At 46.7% G+C, this 17,473-nt stretch overlaps 1 protein-coding gene across 1 annotated transcript in view; it reads left to right on the plus strand.

The window, feature by feature from the left end:
* The window catches only part of UTP20 (UTP20 small subunit processome component), a 119,724-nt gene that overhangs the window by 80,092 nt on the left and 22,159 nt on the right, over positions 1-17,473 (plus strand). Inside the window, exons 44-50 of the mRNA XM_066591398.1 lie at positions 4,748-4,846; positions 5,337-5,504; positions 5,627-5,793; positions 11,463-11,610; positions 12,811-12,927; positions 16,197-16,367; positions 17,255-17,383. Coding sequence (XP_066447495.1) covers positions 4,748-4,846; positions 5,337-5,504; positions 5,627-5,793; positions 11,463-11,610; positions 12,811-12,927; positions 16,197-16,367; positions 17,255-17,383 — 999 coding nt within the window. The remainder of the gene's footprint in view (positions 1-4,747; positions 4,847-5,336; positions 5,505-5,626; positions 5,794-11,462; positions 11,611-12,810; positions 12,928-16,196; positions 16,368-17,254; positions 17,384-17,473) is intronic.

Raw genomic sequence — 17,473 nt, forward strand, 5'->3', positions numbered from 1 at the left:
GGGCGCCCGCGGCTGTTTGGTCGGCGCCCGCGGCTTATATGCCGCGGCGGTATGGTGGGTGGCCTTTTTTAAAACTTTGCGCGGTTGTGGCCGCAACTGATGTGCTGCCGGTGGCCGCCCGCTTCCAGGACGGCTGCGGCTTATGCAGTTCCGGCCGGACTCGGCCGCGGCTGGTGTGTTGCCGGTCACCCGTGGCCATTTTGTTGGGGCCGCCCGCGGCTACTTGTTGGGTGGCCGCGGCTGATGTGCCACTGGCCGCCCGTACTGTCCCCTCCGCGGCTGCTGTGTTGCCGGCCGCCGGCGGCTACTTGTTCAGCGGCTGCGGTGGATGTGCCGCTGGCCGCCCGCGATGTCTCCCCCCGCGGCTGCTGTGCTGTTGGCCGCCCGTGGCTGATGTGCCGCCGGCCACCCGCGCCTGTGGGTGACGGCCGCGGCTGATGTGCCACCGGCCGCCCGCGGCTGATGGCACAGCCCCCCCGCGGCTTGCGCTGCCGGCCGCCCACGGCTGAGGTTGCCGCGGACCCGGCGCGTGCCTGCTGCTCATTTCGTGCAGGGGCTCCTCGCGCCGTCGGCCGGGCATGCAGACGCCAACGGGCGTTTGAATTTTCCCGCCAAGCGGGCGTTTGAATTTTTCCCATAGGCTGCCGTATAATGCTACTGTGCGACCCGCTTTGCCCGCAGGCAGCAGCTGACCCCACCTTACGCAATCCTCTCAGCGAAACGGAGGTCGCTGGGACCCCTTCCGTACTACACACAGACTATCGGTGGCTCCCTGGTCGCTGATAGCGCCCCTATTACCCCTTCCATAACAGGAGTACCGCACAGCTACCCATATCTGCTCCGGACCGGGTTGAGCGTTGCCTGACGGAAGCTCCCCCATTGCCCCCCTGCAGTTCCTTGCAGCCAGCAGTACCGCGGTGTCTAAGTCCAGGATGACACGCAGACAGGACGGCCAGAGCCACATGCCAGGTGTGCTCTCGCTACAGCTCTATATATACTGACAACAGTGTGCGAACTCTTGTCAGCATTACTCTGGGCTCGCTGACTGGATTCATCGTTCCCCATGTCGGCTCCGCACCGGGTTGAGCCTTGCATGTCGGCAGCTCATGCGGAACAGGCCACGTTCCTCCCATTGGGGATGGGGAGACTGACCGTAGGAGTGCTCGGTATTCTAAACGGGTCACTAGTGTTGGTTCAGGTGTAGAGCGCTGATCCTCAGCAAACTAGGCCCTCCTAGTCACTTGCGAGACTGATTGTATAGGAAGGTAAAACGTCCAATGGGGTTAAGGCGGACAGAACCAGCGACTCGCTGCGATCCTCCTGCATTGTTCTCCCTGCATTATGACTTGCAGGACAGCGTAAGACAGTCCATACTTGTACTGTCTGCAATTTTAGGCTTCCTCCATCCCTACTGTGGAGGTTTCCTCAAAGGGATCAGTGAGTCTCGGACCAGTGTACCCTTGCTGCCTTGTGCGGTCAATTTTTCTGTACCCAGTGGAGTCACACGGTTACATTGCATCCCAGCACGGGGCCAGCCCTAGTTGATCACGAAATGGGCAGATGTCCTAGCTAGCCCATGGGGCCATGCAGAGGCGGACGCCGTGGGCATTGTTGCAGAATCATGGAACCAAACTTTTTCCTCTCACGACCCTTTTTCAAGTTACAGCTAATCAGACGGAGGCTGTCAGCATATACAGCATCAAGGTCATACGGCAGGCCTTCCAACCGTGGTCAACACAGGACTCCAGCATGAGACGGTTGCATATCTCAACAGGTCGTTTCTCCACTGGCGTCTGGAGTCGAATGTCCCTTCATCACGGAGGGATGGCGTAGGTGAGATCGAATACCTGAAGGTATACGGGACCTGACTTTACAACTAAGTCGCCTGGTAGAAGGCCCACAACCCTGATGTTTCGGCGCCTATGGCTTCACAGCTCCATCTTCGGATGCCTATTGGGTATGGATGGTACAGGAAACGGTCGTTATCTACCCGCTGTATGGCCTACCGCCGGTATCAGGATCCACTTTGGTGAGGTATCGGGCACCTTCTCGGTAGTTCCAAGGAACGCTCCAGGGCAGGTTTCTCGGTTGACTACGCCAGAGTACCTTGTGCAGGTAGCATGCTTCAGTCACGCTGCCGGTAATCCCGGCAACTCCGACTGGATCCCTGCGTTTCCAGAGTGGACTCCTTACAATGACTCTGCCTTGCAGCAATTCAGAGCGACAATGCCAGCAAGGTCATATTCCCAGGCCGTATTATTTGGAAGGCGTGTGCCTCGTCGGAAGCTCCTTGTATGGGTTCTGTTTTTTTCTTCCCTCAGAGGGTGGATGGGGCCGTTACTTAGGCCCCTTTAGGCTCTGTCTGAGCATGCGGGATACCTAGCCATCCATTAACGCTGGTCGCAGTTGAAGGACAGATTGCTTCCTTACACATGTGATTTCTTATATTTTCCCGCCCCCTTGGGTACTGCTCTAGAACGTCCCAAGGTCAGAGCTGTGTCCCCCAATGATAACAGACGAGAAAACAAGATTTGGTAAGAACTTACCGTAAAATCTCTTTCTCGTCTTGTTCATTGGGGGACACAGCACCCACCCAGTCTGGTATTGGAACTGTGACGTATACTCCCTAGGGGAGGGTCCTCGGTGCAGTCGCACACGGTGTTGGAATGAGTTACAGTTCGTGAGTATTGTTGTTTATTATCTATGTTGTATCCTACTGGCTGCTCCTACTGCGTGCATACAAACTGAGCTAGCATGCTGCTTGCAGGAGGGGTATAGCTAGTGGGAGGAGTTAACACTTTTGTGCTCAGTGTCGCCTCCTAGTGGCAGAAGCTATACCCAAGGTCAGAGCTGTGTCCCCCAATGAACAAGACGAGAAAGAGATTTTACGGTAAGTTCTTACCAAATCTTGTTTTTTTCCACGCTCCCTTGGTACAGTGCCCACTTTTAGGTCCTTTCTTCTTCCTTTGCGGCCTATGTTTACATTTTTGTTCATTGCTGTGCCCTGTGGTATTACTCGTGGGCTCTTTACTTATCCTGACTGGGCCACTTGCTTTGGATGGGGTAAGCACTGCCTGATGGTAGCTCTTCTTTTCTCTGTTGCCTCTGCAGCACCTTTTAGTAGTTGGCAGATTGCAGTTGTGCCATGTCTGACCCTAGAGCAGAAGGCTCCAGACAGACCATAGCCAGAACTATGCAGTTTGCATGCCCTCGCTGTAACACTAAATTTCCATGCTAATAGCATGTCTCCATAGAAAGCAGTTAGAGGAGACAGGTTTAGACTATCATTGATCTGTCTACTGGTCCACCCCCTGTCCCAACCCATTTAGCTGCTAAACCGAAATGGGCGTGCACTGCCTGTTATGGGTTATGCTGGATTTTACTGAAGTGTCAAAGCAGTCATTGATATTCTACACAAGACATCCCATCATCCACCTCCGTATGCGACTCCCTCCTGTGGAAGAACTAGAAAGAGATTTTTGCCATCTAACTCACAGCAATTCTCTGAGTCATAAGCCTCGTCATACCCTCCAGCCTCCTGGGACAAGTCTCTGAAGGAAAGCTCCGAACAATCTCCACTCTGAAAGTGAGGTGTCCCAAGTCTCCCTCAGATTCTGACTTGAATGAGGAATAATTGTCGACAGTTGTCTTCTCTAGTCAATAGGTTAATAGTGCCGTGAAGGATACCCTTCAGGTGAAAGAATCAGACCCAGGAACATTTGGAGGGGAAGTCTTTCAGACGTCCAAAACTTTCTCCAAAAGTGTTTCCTTCTCACAAGTAATTTGAGGGCGTCCTGAGTATGGAGTGGAATCTTCCTGACAAGCATTTCACAAAACCAAAGCTCTTGGAGATTATGTACCCCTTTCTGAAGAGGTTTGAAAAGAAAGGGCATAATTTCTAGCAATAGACTCTCCAATGTCATGCTTGGTAAAAAAAAACACCACTTTGCCTATGGTGGGTGCCTCATTTTTCGTGGACATGCGTGAGAAGAAGCTAAAATCACTAGCCAAAACATCCGTTGAGGTGATGGTTTTGGCCCTCTGATTTTTTGCTTCTACCTGGGTCAGTAGGACTACTAATGAATGGGCCAAGCAATTGTGTCGGGGCATTCTCTCGGGTTCTTCTCTGGAAGAACTGGCAGATGATGTGCAACAAATTGGCCAGGCAGGAACATTTAGTTTTGTGAGGCCTCCAAGGCTTTTAGTTTGGGCTTTGGCCTTATGGCTTAAATCCTGGGATGCAGATTCAAAAAAAGTCATTAACTGGACTTCCCTTTGTCGATTCTCGACTCTTCGGCACCCAAATGGGTGAGATCATCTGAGGCCTCAGGTTGTAAGAGCTCCCATCTAGCCCAGAACAAGTCTAGCTTAACGAGATCTACTCAAAAGAAACAACCTCAGTTTCGTTCTTTTCGACGCTCCAGTCCACAAACCTCTGACATCAAGAAAATGGCACAGGATCATAGAAAACCTTGCTTTAAGCCCTGACCCTCCTGGCATTCTTATCTACAGACTTTAAAGTCTTCCTCTCCAAAATTCTGTGCATGAAGGGTGTGCGTGGTGTTTCCATCCTAGTGGCAGTGGCTATGCCAGTGGTCTTCAGTTGTGTCCCCTAATGAGCATGATAAGGTAGATTTTACAGTGAGTGTAATAAAAATCTTGTTATTAGTAATTCAAGACTTTTATAAAATGGCATGATTATTTTCTAATTGATTAATTGCGGATTCCCCTTCTTGTAAACCTTTAGGTTCATGTGCTAACATTTACAGTAAATCTACTACTGAAAAACCTTAAGGCCAGACTGAAAAGTGGAGACTTGGATGGTTGCATGGACTCTCTGATTCAGGTAATATATTTGAAATCTGATGGCTAAATCTACTTGCGTGAAATTACATTTTTCCATCCCTGCACCCCTCACCCACACTCTGGAGGTCTCTTATGTATACTGGAGTTAATTCCATGCAGTGCAGCCTCCTGTCTGATCCTTATCAGGCAGCATGTTGCTCTAACTATTCATTCATTATGTGTCTATTCTATATATAAGTGAGCTAGTGTTACCTTGGCAACAGTGGTATACCCTCAGCTAATGCTGTGCTGATGCATCATGGGATAGATGTGAAAGTAAAACTCACTCTCACCATAGTGTCTGATAAGTATCAGACAAGGGGCTGCACTGCAGGGAAGTAACTGCAATACACAGATGAAACCTCCAGAGTGTAACGGGCAATTAGGTGAAGGAGGGGTGGAGATGGAAAAATGTGTTTTCATCCTTTAAAGGGCACAATGGAAATTTGTCTCTTTTATTATTTAATATTTGTATTTTCTTTTTATTAAAGATATTTAATCATGAACTATTTGGGGATATCGCGGAGGAAAAAGAAGTAAGGGGAATAGTCTCTAAGGTCATGGAAGCCCGAAGCAGTAAGAGCTATGACTCATATGAACTTCTTGCAGAGTTTGTTGGAAAGGACCATGTTATAAAATTGATCCTTCCCTTGAAAGAGGTAAGATACTTGTAGTGAATGGAATACTGGGAATAGTTGATTAACTGATGGCATTCTACATACATGGAGAGTTATGTATTTCCTAATTTAGATGATTCTTTTACTATGCTCTTAATCTGCAGGTGCTGGAGAAAACCACAAGTTTAAAACTGGCCCGTAAAGTGCATGAAGTTTTCCGTAGAATTGTTCTTGGCTTAGTAGCCAATGAAGACATGACCGCGCAGTCCCTACTTCTACTCAGTTATGGCCTCATCAGTGAAAACCTTCCCCTCTTAACTGATAAAGAAAAGTAAGATTTTTTTTTTATTATTAACCAACCACACAGGATTACTGATCATAGCACCTGTAACATTCAAATGCTAAGGAGGGTAGTCATTTTCTTTTCATCTACATGTTTTGTTTTTTTTTTTATTTGTTGATTTTGCTATTCAAAAAAAGTCATATACTAATTTTTAGTTTTTTACAGGTTTTGTTCGTCTTAGGCTCTTTTTACATGGAGCAAGAAATCGTTCAAACGAGTGAACAATGACAGTTCTTTGCTTTAAAATACAATCAATTTCCACATACAGATAATTATATTATAATTACAATTTTTTCATCATTTACTCAATTATTTACTCAATTGTTGATTTTTCAGGGGACTGTACAGTGAATGGAAACATCTAGGTGCCATTCTGTAAGAACACTTCTTACAGGCCATGGCAATGGTATTCTTGAATGGCAGTGGCCTCTTTCAGCAGGATAATGCTTCCTGCCACGCTGTAATAATATTCAGGAATGGTTTGAGGAACATGATAAAGAATTCAAGGTGTTGACTTGGCCTGCTTATTCCCCAAATCTCAAGCATCTGGGGGGATTGGCTCGAGACCCCACCTTGCAGCTTAAAGGTCTTAAAGGAGCTGCTGCCAGATACCACAGGACACCTTCAGATGTCTTGTGTTATCCATGTCTCAACAGATCAGAGCTGTTTTACTGGCATGTGGTCTGATAGTTAAAGGGGTTGTCCCGCGAAAGCAAGTGGGTCTATACACTTCTGTATGGCCATATTAATGCACTTTGTAATGTACATTGTGCATTAATTATGAGCCATACAGAAGTTATCAAAAGTTATTCACTTACCTGTTCCGTTGCTGGCGTCCTCGTCTCCATGGTTGCCGTCTAATTTTCGGCGTCTAATGGCCAAATTAGACGCGCTTGCGCAGTCCGGGTCTTCTCCTTTTCTCAATGGGGCTCCGTGTAGCTCCGCCCCGTCACGTGCCGATTCCAGCCAATCAGGAGGCTGGAATCGGCAATGGACCGCACAGAAGCCCTGCGGTCCACCGAGGGAGAAGATCCCGGCGGCCATCTTCAGCAGGTAAGTAAGAAGTCACCGGAGCGCGGGGATTCAGGTAAGCGCTGTCCGGTGTTCTTTTTTAACCCCTGCATCGGGGTTGTCTCGCGCCGAACGGGGGGGGGGGGGGGGGGGTTTGAAAAAAAAAAAAAACCCGTTTCGGCGCGGGACAACCCCTTTAAGGCTGACTGCTGTATTCTGCCATTTTTGTATGGAGTTTGATTGTAGTGGTATATGTCCTGTAAATGTTCACTGAGTACCTGTTACCAGTACACTTAACCATAGTAATGATTTTTGGGGGATAATAAGTCTCTTGCGAACAGGCGAGTCTTAATATGTTGTCTACATCAATGGATACGTTTTTTTTGCACCACATACAGTAGATATGCTGACCACTTGTAGACATTTATGGTCAATACACGGTGGATAGGAAATGTATATGATATGAATATTGTTTGTACATTATTTCTCACCTGTGTCATTGAGGGACCCAAGAAGACCTTGGGTATAGATCCTGCCAGTAGGAGGCGGGCACTAAGCAAAGTAAGAGTCGTTCCTACCAGCTATACCCCACCTGCACTCACCGAGCTAAATCCGTCTACATAATCCTGACAGTATTTGCTTTGTTTCTTCATTCAACGCAGGAGAACAGTAGCGCGGTCATACTCTGAGTCGTTCCATGTTAACTTCCTTTATCCATTGTCTTGGAGTAGAATCCATGGATTATAACCGGGCACATTGTTGACCAGATTGCCAGGGACAGCAGTGTGGTTACAGTCTTATCGACAGCTCAAGATGTATGCACTTTACATCTGCACTCTGCAATTATCGCAGCGAATACAAGACAAAGCAACCTAATTTCTTCCCTTCCAACATGAATCGGTGTTGTGCTTTTAGTCTCTATACCTAATCTAACGCAGTGACTCCAAATATCTGCTGTCTCCTCATTCCTGTCTACAGCACAGATAATGTAGATTTCCTATACGACCCATCACTGGGATGGCTGGATAGTGTGGTAGCTGTCCTCAACATGGAGTCATGTGTTTGGCATTATCACTGCCTCATCTGAAGGTAAAAGAAGGGCATTACTGCCCTACCATCTATGGGACATGTTTCAGCAATCGGTCCTCCATCATGTGACTGGTTTACTACTAGCCTTTACATTGAACTCTGGTAGTCCCTTCACGCCTTCATGATGACGTTGTGTTAAGGCAAGACATACCATCCTAGTCTACAGTTCTGTCTCTCATAGAGGCAGAACATTGTGCTGCTCGCTCCTGGTAGCATGTATATTCACTGGTGCAGCTTCAGATTAATTTATCTTACTCAATGTAGTATTCTTGTATATCACAAGTATCCCTATTCGCATGGAGTCATGAGCTTTTTGCTCATGGCTATATAGGTCACTGAAATTAGCAGTCTGTCTCTGATATACTGCTCATTATATCTTTGCCAATATCTGCATTACCACATGCTACGTTGGGTGGTCAGGCATGTAGCGGGTGTTTCAGGCGACCGCAACTAGCAGGCAAATTCTTTACCGCATTTATGGATGGCATGTATCCTTCGTCAAATCTTGGACACTATTAGTCATTTGATGTCAGTAGCTGCACAACAGGACAGTTTATCCTGACTTTTGGTAGTTAACAGAGTTTTTCAAGCGCCATTTTTCTGACTGAAGCTGCTCTCTGAACAGGGCTCCCATCGGCCTTTTTCATGCAGCATCGAGTAAGATCGTGACAAACCTTCTGGTTGGTCCGATGGCCTATGGAGAGACCAAGGGAGAGCCAGCTATCTGCATCAGTCAGATATTGCAATTTCTACCCTTGAAAGGATGAGAGGTTTCCGGTCATCCTCAATAACCAAAGGCCTATACATTTAGAGAGTTGGTCACAGACGTATATTCCATGTACTCACACCCAAAGCATTTCTACAAGTACTCTGTCGTACATTATACTTCTCCGTTCTACTAGGTTGCCTTGCCAAGGCTGGTAGTTCAGCAATGTCAGGATGCTACATCCCTTCCTGCCTGGGTGTGGTGACTGATGGATTTCTTTCTCAAGTAGTGTATTTCATGCCTTTTATCTCTGTTCTAAGCTCAAGGCAGCTCACGTGTTTATTACTCATCCTTGACATGCGTCTTCGGTACACTTTTACAAAAGAAATCCACAACACTCTTTATGGCATACGTCTTGGACATTGAAGCCTTGAGAAATTCAACCCTTCTTACACGCCTCACTCTCCCCTTCTAGAAGCTGTCCTACTAAATGATACAATGCTGCAGTGACGTGGAGACCACTGACCTTCTAGGGACCTTCTGGTCATTCTCCACTATTGCCCCGGACAGTACCCTTGAGTATCCGCACTGGGCGTTATTGGCTCAGTTCTGCCCAGTACTCTTATGTCCTTCAGACAGCAGACCTTCCTTGTTCAGTTCTGCCTCAACCCTTCATAGCAATCAGCCACAATAGCCTGCCTAGCTCTATGAACAACACCTTGCTATGGCCATATCCACAACATTCAGCGTACTAGCACACTCAGTCCCGCATTACATATCTGCTGTCTTTTTACATACTTTAGCAATCAACCGGAGAGTCAGCCTGTATACAGCTCTGCTAATCTTCTACATTTAGTGGCAGGCAACCGCAGGACCACCGACACCGGTCGAGCACAGTGCAGTCAACAGCGTGGGCTCTGCTGTTCTGGAGAAGATCTGTATACAATCTCTTTTTGCAGTGTTTGTTCACCTTTTCCCTAACTAGCAAATCAGAAACACTCAGTACTTTCCTCTCATACCTTTTTCACCTGTTCCTCAGCTTTCTGAGGATCAAGTTTATCCTCTCCCTCTCTACCTAGGTATGCAGAAAACCATGGCCAACATATTATATCCTTATTACTACTTGTTCTACAGGAAGCATTATTCAGCAGTTGTCAGCAGATCGGTCATGTACATTCCCCCACTAGGAACAACAGGCTGTCTGCATTATCATTTTGCTTTAGAAGATCCCAAGGTCTTCCTGTGTCCCCCAATCACACAAACGAGAAAACAGTATTTCTGTACTTGCCGTAAAACAGTTTTCTTATCATGTTCATTGTGGGACACAGCGCCCACCCAGTTGGGTTTTTCTTACTTGCATTGATTGTGTTTTTCCGCAAGAAATGGGATCCTTACTGTTGCCTGGCTCTTACTTCGTATTTTTTCTTCTTTGACTGTTTTTGTCCAAACCTGATTTAGCCCTGTAGGAGGGGTATAGCTGGTGGGAGGAGCTAACTCTTTTCTTAAAGGGGTTGTCTCGCGACAGCAAGTGGGGTTAAGCACTTCTGTATGGCCATATTAATGCACTTTGTAATATACATCGTGCATTAAATATTGGCCATACAGGAGTTATATACTTACCCCCTCCTGGTGCTGGCGTCCCCGTCTCCATGGCGACCACCAAACTTCTCTGGTCGCACGAACAGTCGCGCTTGCGCACTGAAGATTCCTCTTCTGGATGGTCCGGGCTCACGAGCTGCGTCCTGGCTCCTCCTTCTTCTCCGCGGCATCGCGTAGCTCCGCCTCCGTCACGTGGTGCCGATCAGTCAATGAGGTGGCTGTAATCGGCAGTGGAGCGCAGACTGGAGAAGACCATCCACAGTGCTCCGTGGGAGAAGACCATCCACGGTGCTCCGTGGGAGAAGACCATCCACGGTGCTCCGTGGGAGAAGACCGTCCACGGTGCTCCGTGGGAGAAGACCGTCCACGGTGCTCCGTGGGAGAAGACCGTCCACGGTGCTCCGTGGGAGAAGACCGTCCACGGTGCTCCGTGGGAGAAGACCGTCCACGGTGCACCGTGGGAGAAGACCGTCCACGGTGCACCGTGGGAGAAGACCGTCCACGGTGCACCGTGGGAGAAGACCGTCCACGGTGCACCGTGGGAGAAGACCGTCCACGGTGCACCGTGGGAGAAGACCGTCCACGGTGCACCGTGGGAGAAGACCGTCCACGGTGCACCGTGGGAGAAGACCGTCCACGGTGCACCGTGGGAGAAGACCGTCCACGGTGCACCGTGGGAGAAGACCGTCCACGGTGCACCGTGGGAGAAGACCGTCCACGGTGCACCGTGGGAGAAGACCGTCCACGGTGCACCGTGGGAGAAGACCGTCCACGGTGCACCGTGGGAGAAGACCGTCCACGGTGCACCGTGGGAGAAGACCGTCCACGGTGCACCGTGGGAGAAGACCGTCCACGGTGCACCGTGGGAGAAGACCGTCCACGGTGCACCGTGGGAGAAGACCGTCCACGGTGCACCGTGGGAGAAGACCGTCCACGGTGCACCGTGGGAGAAGACCAGCGGCGCCATCTTTGAAAGAAGAATCTTCAAAGCTGCAGAACGGGGATCCAGGTGGCAAATTTTTTTTTTTTTTAAATAACAAATGGATGTGGTTTTTCTGTCTACTAAGGTGGGGTCTGTGTAAAAAAAAAATTTTATGTTTCGGCGCGGGACAACCCCTTTAATGTCCACCTCCTGGTGGCAGGAGCTTTACCCAAGGTCCTCCTATGTCCCCAATGAACGTGACGAGAAAGGGATTTTAGGGTAAGTACAAAGATCCTGTTTTTTACCTGAACTTTGTGGTTTTACTTTCAGAAATAAAAAATCAGAAATGCCTCCCCCAGATCCTCGCCTTCAACCAAAGAGCTGTTTGTTAATCCAGCGTCCTCCTCCACGAGGTGGTGTAAAAGCTGCAGTTAGCACCAAGACCAACATGCATATTCTTGTAGACACTGGCCTGAAGGTGAGTTATAACAATGTTCACAAATTGCTTCTACTCTTTTAGATCATTTTAATGTTTATACTTCTTTAGGTATTGCTACAAATATGTATTATTGGTTTATGTTTATGTATTGAATGTTAGAATGTAGCCATTTTTCACAGACGACATATGGCCTTTGTTAGAATAGAAGATTAAAAGATCACCCTGTAGACCAAGTGTGCTCCTACCTCGTCCTCTTCCCAGACTCCCATTTGGCACTGCAGAGAAAAGGCAAGGGCCATGCACATGTATGCCTCTTTCTGCATTGTAGTATATAGGCATTGCATAAACAGTGGAGATGGCCACATGCATGTGTGGTCACCTTGTCTTCTGGACGTGGATGTGCCAGACATGTATACTACTTTTAAAGGAGCAAACTGAGTAAACTTGATGCACTGTGTTATGGCTGGTACATGGCAGGAGGGTGCAGTGCATGACATTCAAAGAGCAGCAAGGACGACCAGCCATGGTTTGCTTTAGACATAACACAGTAGCTGACAGGTTGAGTCTGGGGATGTAATTTTTATACTCACATCCCTGTCGTTCCCCAGTGTCAGCGCTGAAAGCCGCCGCTGTAATGCATTGAGCGGTGTGCTAAATAGTCTGCCCATTCTAAACTTGGAATGGGCGGACTAATTAGCACGCCGCTTAGAGCACTGCAGCTGCAGCTTTCATTGCTGACATCGGAGGAAGTTTAGTAGAAAACTTAGATTCCTGGACTCAACAAGTCATCTACTTTCAGTCCATAAGCTTAGCTTATAGGGCTAAAAGTAGCTGTCACTCCATTTAAGTTGCCATGTGCTATACTGCATCTGAGTTATGTAAACTGCACAGCACAAAGAACTATGCTGTTATCGTAACTTGTGAGATGCTCCAGGTTCTCGGCTATTTCGGGAGAGCCTAACTACCTTTTAGAGACTTCATACAGTGGCCAGCGAGATGACTTGAGTTGGGAAGGGTTCAGGAGCCCCTTGTTCTAGTGATAGATGTGGGTCCCAGAGGTGCCCGCGCCTATGGCATAGGATACATATAGAAATGCTGTGTCTTGGTGCTGCATTACCTGAGTTTTTGAGTAAACTGTAGCTCCTTTTGCATGCATGGTATACCTTTTTAGTGTTCAAATGTTTTCCGCTAGTCACTGTATTTAAAGTTCTGTTTTTCTATTTATTCTTGTGATTTCAGCTTTTGCACGTGAGCTTTAAAAAATCCAAAGTTAACTCTTCGGAAGAGAATGTTTTGGAAATGCTGGATCCCTTTGTTGAGATGCTGATAGGCTGCCTTCAGTCCATGGATGTGCAGGTTAGTAATTGTACTTCTGCAAGTTTTACTCCCTATACTTCGTCTTCTTGGTAACCAACTGGCAGCGGGAAATGGAATGAGAAGGAGTAAGGGTGTAATCATGTGCGGCAGATTGGTTGTAGAGACTGGCTGAAAATCTATTTCATTCATCAGCGTGGAGTTGTTTCTGCAGCAGATGCAGGGATTTCTGCCAGGTTCAGTCAGACAGTGGTAGAAGTTTTAAAGGCTCTTTGTAAAACACTTTAACTTTTTTTTTTTTTTATTCGTTTTATTTTTGAAAAAGGCATTGCAAAATACAGAATGAAGAAGACTTTGTTAGGTGCATCCTTATTCATATATACATTTCCGTTATGATTAAATCAACGCAAACCTTATTGCTGTATTTCCTAGATAACTCGACAACAATAAACTTTACAACTTTTTTCAACTGGTTCTGCTCTGACTTATTACGGTCTTAGTGGAGAAACTAAAGTGTAGGTCTGCTGACACTTGTCTGGGGGGGGGGTGTGTGTGTGTATATATCGGGTCTCGAGGCTTATTCCATGGTTAAGGTAGAATGGGAGTCGATCCATATCCCCCATATTTTCCTGAATTTGGCCGGGCATCCTCGGTTTTGGTAGAGGATTTTCTCATAAGAGGTTACGGTATTTACCAGTTGGGTCCAATGTAGGATTGAAGGGGTTTCCACAGCCATCCACCTCATGGCTATTGCCTTGCGGGCCAGGAACAGCACCTTTTCCAGAAAGGTACGGGTGTGGTGTGGCCACACCTCCTCCTCCAGTAGGCCAAACAGCGCCACCCTGGGGTCTAGGTCAATGGCTAGTGGGGGAGGCAGTAGTGCGTTTATGAGGTCAGTAATTTCCGACCAGTACTCATTAATTGGGGGGCATTCCCATATCAAGTGCCAGACGTTCGCCTCTGGTTGGCGACATCTGTGACAAGTATTTGAGGACGCAGTACCCATTTTGTATAGGCGGGTAGGGGTAAGATAGGCCTGGTGCGTTATGTATAGTTGGATTAATTTGTTGTTTACGGCGGGGGAAACTGCCAAGTGGGATTCGGAGATGTCCTGCCACTCCTCGGGCGTGAGGGATGGGATAGCTTGTTTCCATTTGTCATATGCTGAAGGCGGGTTGAGGGCTATTTTAGCCGAAAGGAGATGTGTGTATATGGCCGAGATTAGCCCCCTAGGTCCCTGAGACTTGAGGATGCCAATTGTGGGGAGCTTGGATATGTGTGTTGAGGCGGGCGGAAATTGGGAGTTCAAAGCGTGTCTTAGCTGGAAAAAACTGAATAATTGAAGATGCGGGGACTGCAACCTGTCGCGTAGCTCTATGAATGTAGGGAATGTTTCGTCTACGTATATGTCACTTAGTGTATGTACCCCCTGAGCCATCCAATATTGTGGATCTGGGACTGATTGTAAGGCGGTGAGACCAGGGTTATTCCAAAGGCGGAGCTCGGGTATTATGTCTTGGTATCGCTGCAGCGTCTTCACCTCCCTCCACACACCAAGGGCTAGTTTGTGAAGCGGGACCATGTCGGTGGGGTTGGTGTATTGCGGGAATTCTAAGTAATTTAAAAGATTATTGCCTTTTACTTGCTTCGCCAGTTGTTTATCTGCTATGGGTAGTTCCCCGTCTAAGACCCAGGCCCGTATGTTCCTCAATTGTCCTGCCAAGTAATAAAGTCGGAGATCCGGAAGCGCCATTCCAGCTTGCTCTTTGGGCCTTTGTAATGTCGACAGGCTTAATTTGGAGGGGAGGAGTTCCATACAAAGGAGATAAGGGAGTTTAATGACTGGAAGAAGGGTTTATGGAAGGTTACTGGCATGTGCTGCAGTATGTACAAGCATTTGGGTTGGATAGCCATTTTAATGAGATTTATGCGCCCAGCCACGGAGAGCGGTAATTTGGTCCATCCTTTCAGCTTGTGTTTTATATTGTCTAGTAGCGGGTCTATGTTTTCTACTATGGCATTATTATGGTCATATGGCATAAGTATCCCCAGATAGTTGAACGTTTGAACCGGTTTTAGCCCGTACCTAGTAACGCAGGGATCATTTCCGGGATTGAGGTTTGTGTACAGGATTGTCGATTTAGACCAATTGACATATAGACCGGAGAAACTGGAGAACCTGTCTATGTGGATCATGGCTTGGGAGAAGGAGTTTATTGGGTCTGATAGAAAGAGAATTGTGTCATCCGCATATAGTCCTACCTTACTCTCGAGGTCCAACACTTTAACTTTTATTAGTGTTGTATTTGAAGAACTAAAAAAAATGGTTAGAAAGTGCATATAGCCATTAAAAGTAAAGATATTTAAAAGGAGCAGTGACATTGTATGTGTAGTCTTATGTATGGTTATGGTATAGAACAGGAGGAGCTGAGCAGATTGATATATACTGTCATTTTGTGGAGAAAGTATAACCTAGCGGTTAATCGCTGATGATCACTATCTCCCTATGCATATTCTTACAGGGAAGGGTGGTCAGTCTCTGATAGGACCACCAATGGGACTCCTAAAGGAGGGCTGCCAATCACCGCCCATTGGACTCCTAAATCCAGAATGAGTAGAGATTTAGATGAATTAATTACAGGTTATTCTAAATCTTTTCACAGAATGATATATCAATCTGCTCAGCTCCTCCTGCTCTATACTCCCTGCAGATCAAACACCATGTTCAGTGGGAAAGGTTCCCTTTAATGTGCTTATGTGCTTCACGGTTTCACAGAGAAGACACAAACTGGGAAGTCTCTTCCGTGTTTTTGGCTGGAATTGTGTGCATTAAACTGCTTTCATTCAGGAGTATTTTAATGTGATGCAAAATACAGAAGAGGTATAAATATTTACTTCATCTGCAGGTTCTACTCCTGCTTTTGGCTAACAGATACTGAGTACAATACTGTCGTGAACATGGCCATAGGCAGAGTTTCTTTATAAGAAATGTGGTGATTTTTCCTAAAACGGTCTCGCCACTACTATTCTCCTGAAGCAGGGACAAGAACCTATTATTACTCTGTACTAGTTAAAACCTACTCTTTCTACTTTCTGGTCACCAATGCTAACACGGCCTGCCATGGTCTGCTTGAGATGCACATGAGTGACAGGAAGTGAAATCAAACAAGGTGGTCGGATCTGATTTAGAAGTAAATTACTGTGAAGTTGCTTTGCGCATAAAAAGTGCCCTTAAAATGTAGACCTGTTACTGAGCTTGGTATGTTTCCCTCGGTCATTGAGTACAATAGCAACTGATGATCTCTCTGCAGGTCATTACGGGGGCCTTGCAGTCTCTCATCTGGATGCTGAAGTTTCCCTTACCATCTATCCAAGAGAACACCAAACAGCTGATCACCCAGCTTTTCCTTTTGCTGAAAGATTATGCTAAAGCAGGGGCAGCCAAAGGGCAGAATTTCAATTTGGTCACCAGTTGTTTTAAGGTAAGTGATGCAAACCTATCAGTTGTGGTATATTACTGATATTTTGCAGCAAGGTAAATTGTTCTACGGAGTCAAATGAATATTCCTGTTAAATAGGTTCTATGCTTATATAAAATCTAATTACAAAATGTTAACTGCGGAAGCATGCACATACTCTGGGTTTGGCTAAGTGTGAAGGAATAGGCAAGGGATCTACAATTTTCAGACTTTACATTAGTAGTTGTAGAACCGCTTTAAAAGGAATCTTGCCATCTTCATGAGCTGCAGCTAATGCCACCCAACCAGTGATTGACAGTTGTCTGTCTATTTCTGGGAGATGGCCGTCAATCAGTGGCTGGGGCTGACCACCACTCATAAATATAGAGGATTAGTACTCTGTGTTTGGCTGCTACTAGTAAAATGCAAGCTTCTCCCAAACTACTGCACAGATACATACAGCAGACGTATCGCTGTGATCACTGTGACTGTCACTATGTGATGCTACTCTCAGCGAGAACTGCAAAAAGATGGTGACAGATTCTCTTTAAGTACACATTCCATGATTCCATCATGTTCTAACGTGTTTTATATCTGTTCACACTGCACATAAGTGCACTCATAACTCATGGCAGTCACTAGTGCATGTGGTGTGTTTACTAATCTAGGCGCTGTGGGCAGCATTGCTGTCATCTATGGGGAATAAGCCGTTCTGTTCATAGACTTTAGTAAAATAATTGCTGCGATTCTTCACTGAAACAATTGACAGAATAGACTCATTTTTCCATTGCATGGGTTTTGGAATTTTTCTCATATCCGAAGTATAAATAATTAAACTGACTGATACAATGTGCATCTGTTTAACATGCCACAACTCCATGGCACATGGTCTTCCCTTGTTTTCTGTGCAGTGCGTTACGATACTGGTGCGACACATGAAGGGTACCATCACACAGAAGCAGCTACAGGTCTTACTTGGGTATGCAGAGGAGGATCTTTACGATTCAACACGTCAGGCCACGGCATTTGGATTGCTGAAGGTAAGTAACTTCCTCACTCTCTGCTATTTTAATTTTAACATTTTTACCTGCTCTAATAAACTTCTTGGCTGAGCTTTCAGAAACACTCCT

Source organism: Eleutherodactylus coqui, chromosome 2 (assembly GCF_035609145.1).
Source record: "Eleutherodactylus coqui strain aEleCoq1 chromosome 2, aEleCoq1.hap1, whole genome shotgun sequence".
Taxonomy (NCBI): Eukaryota; Metazoa; Chordata; class Amphibia; order Anura; family Eleutherodactylidae; genus Eleutherodactylus; species Eleutherodactylus coqui.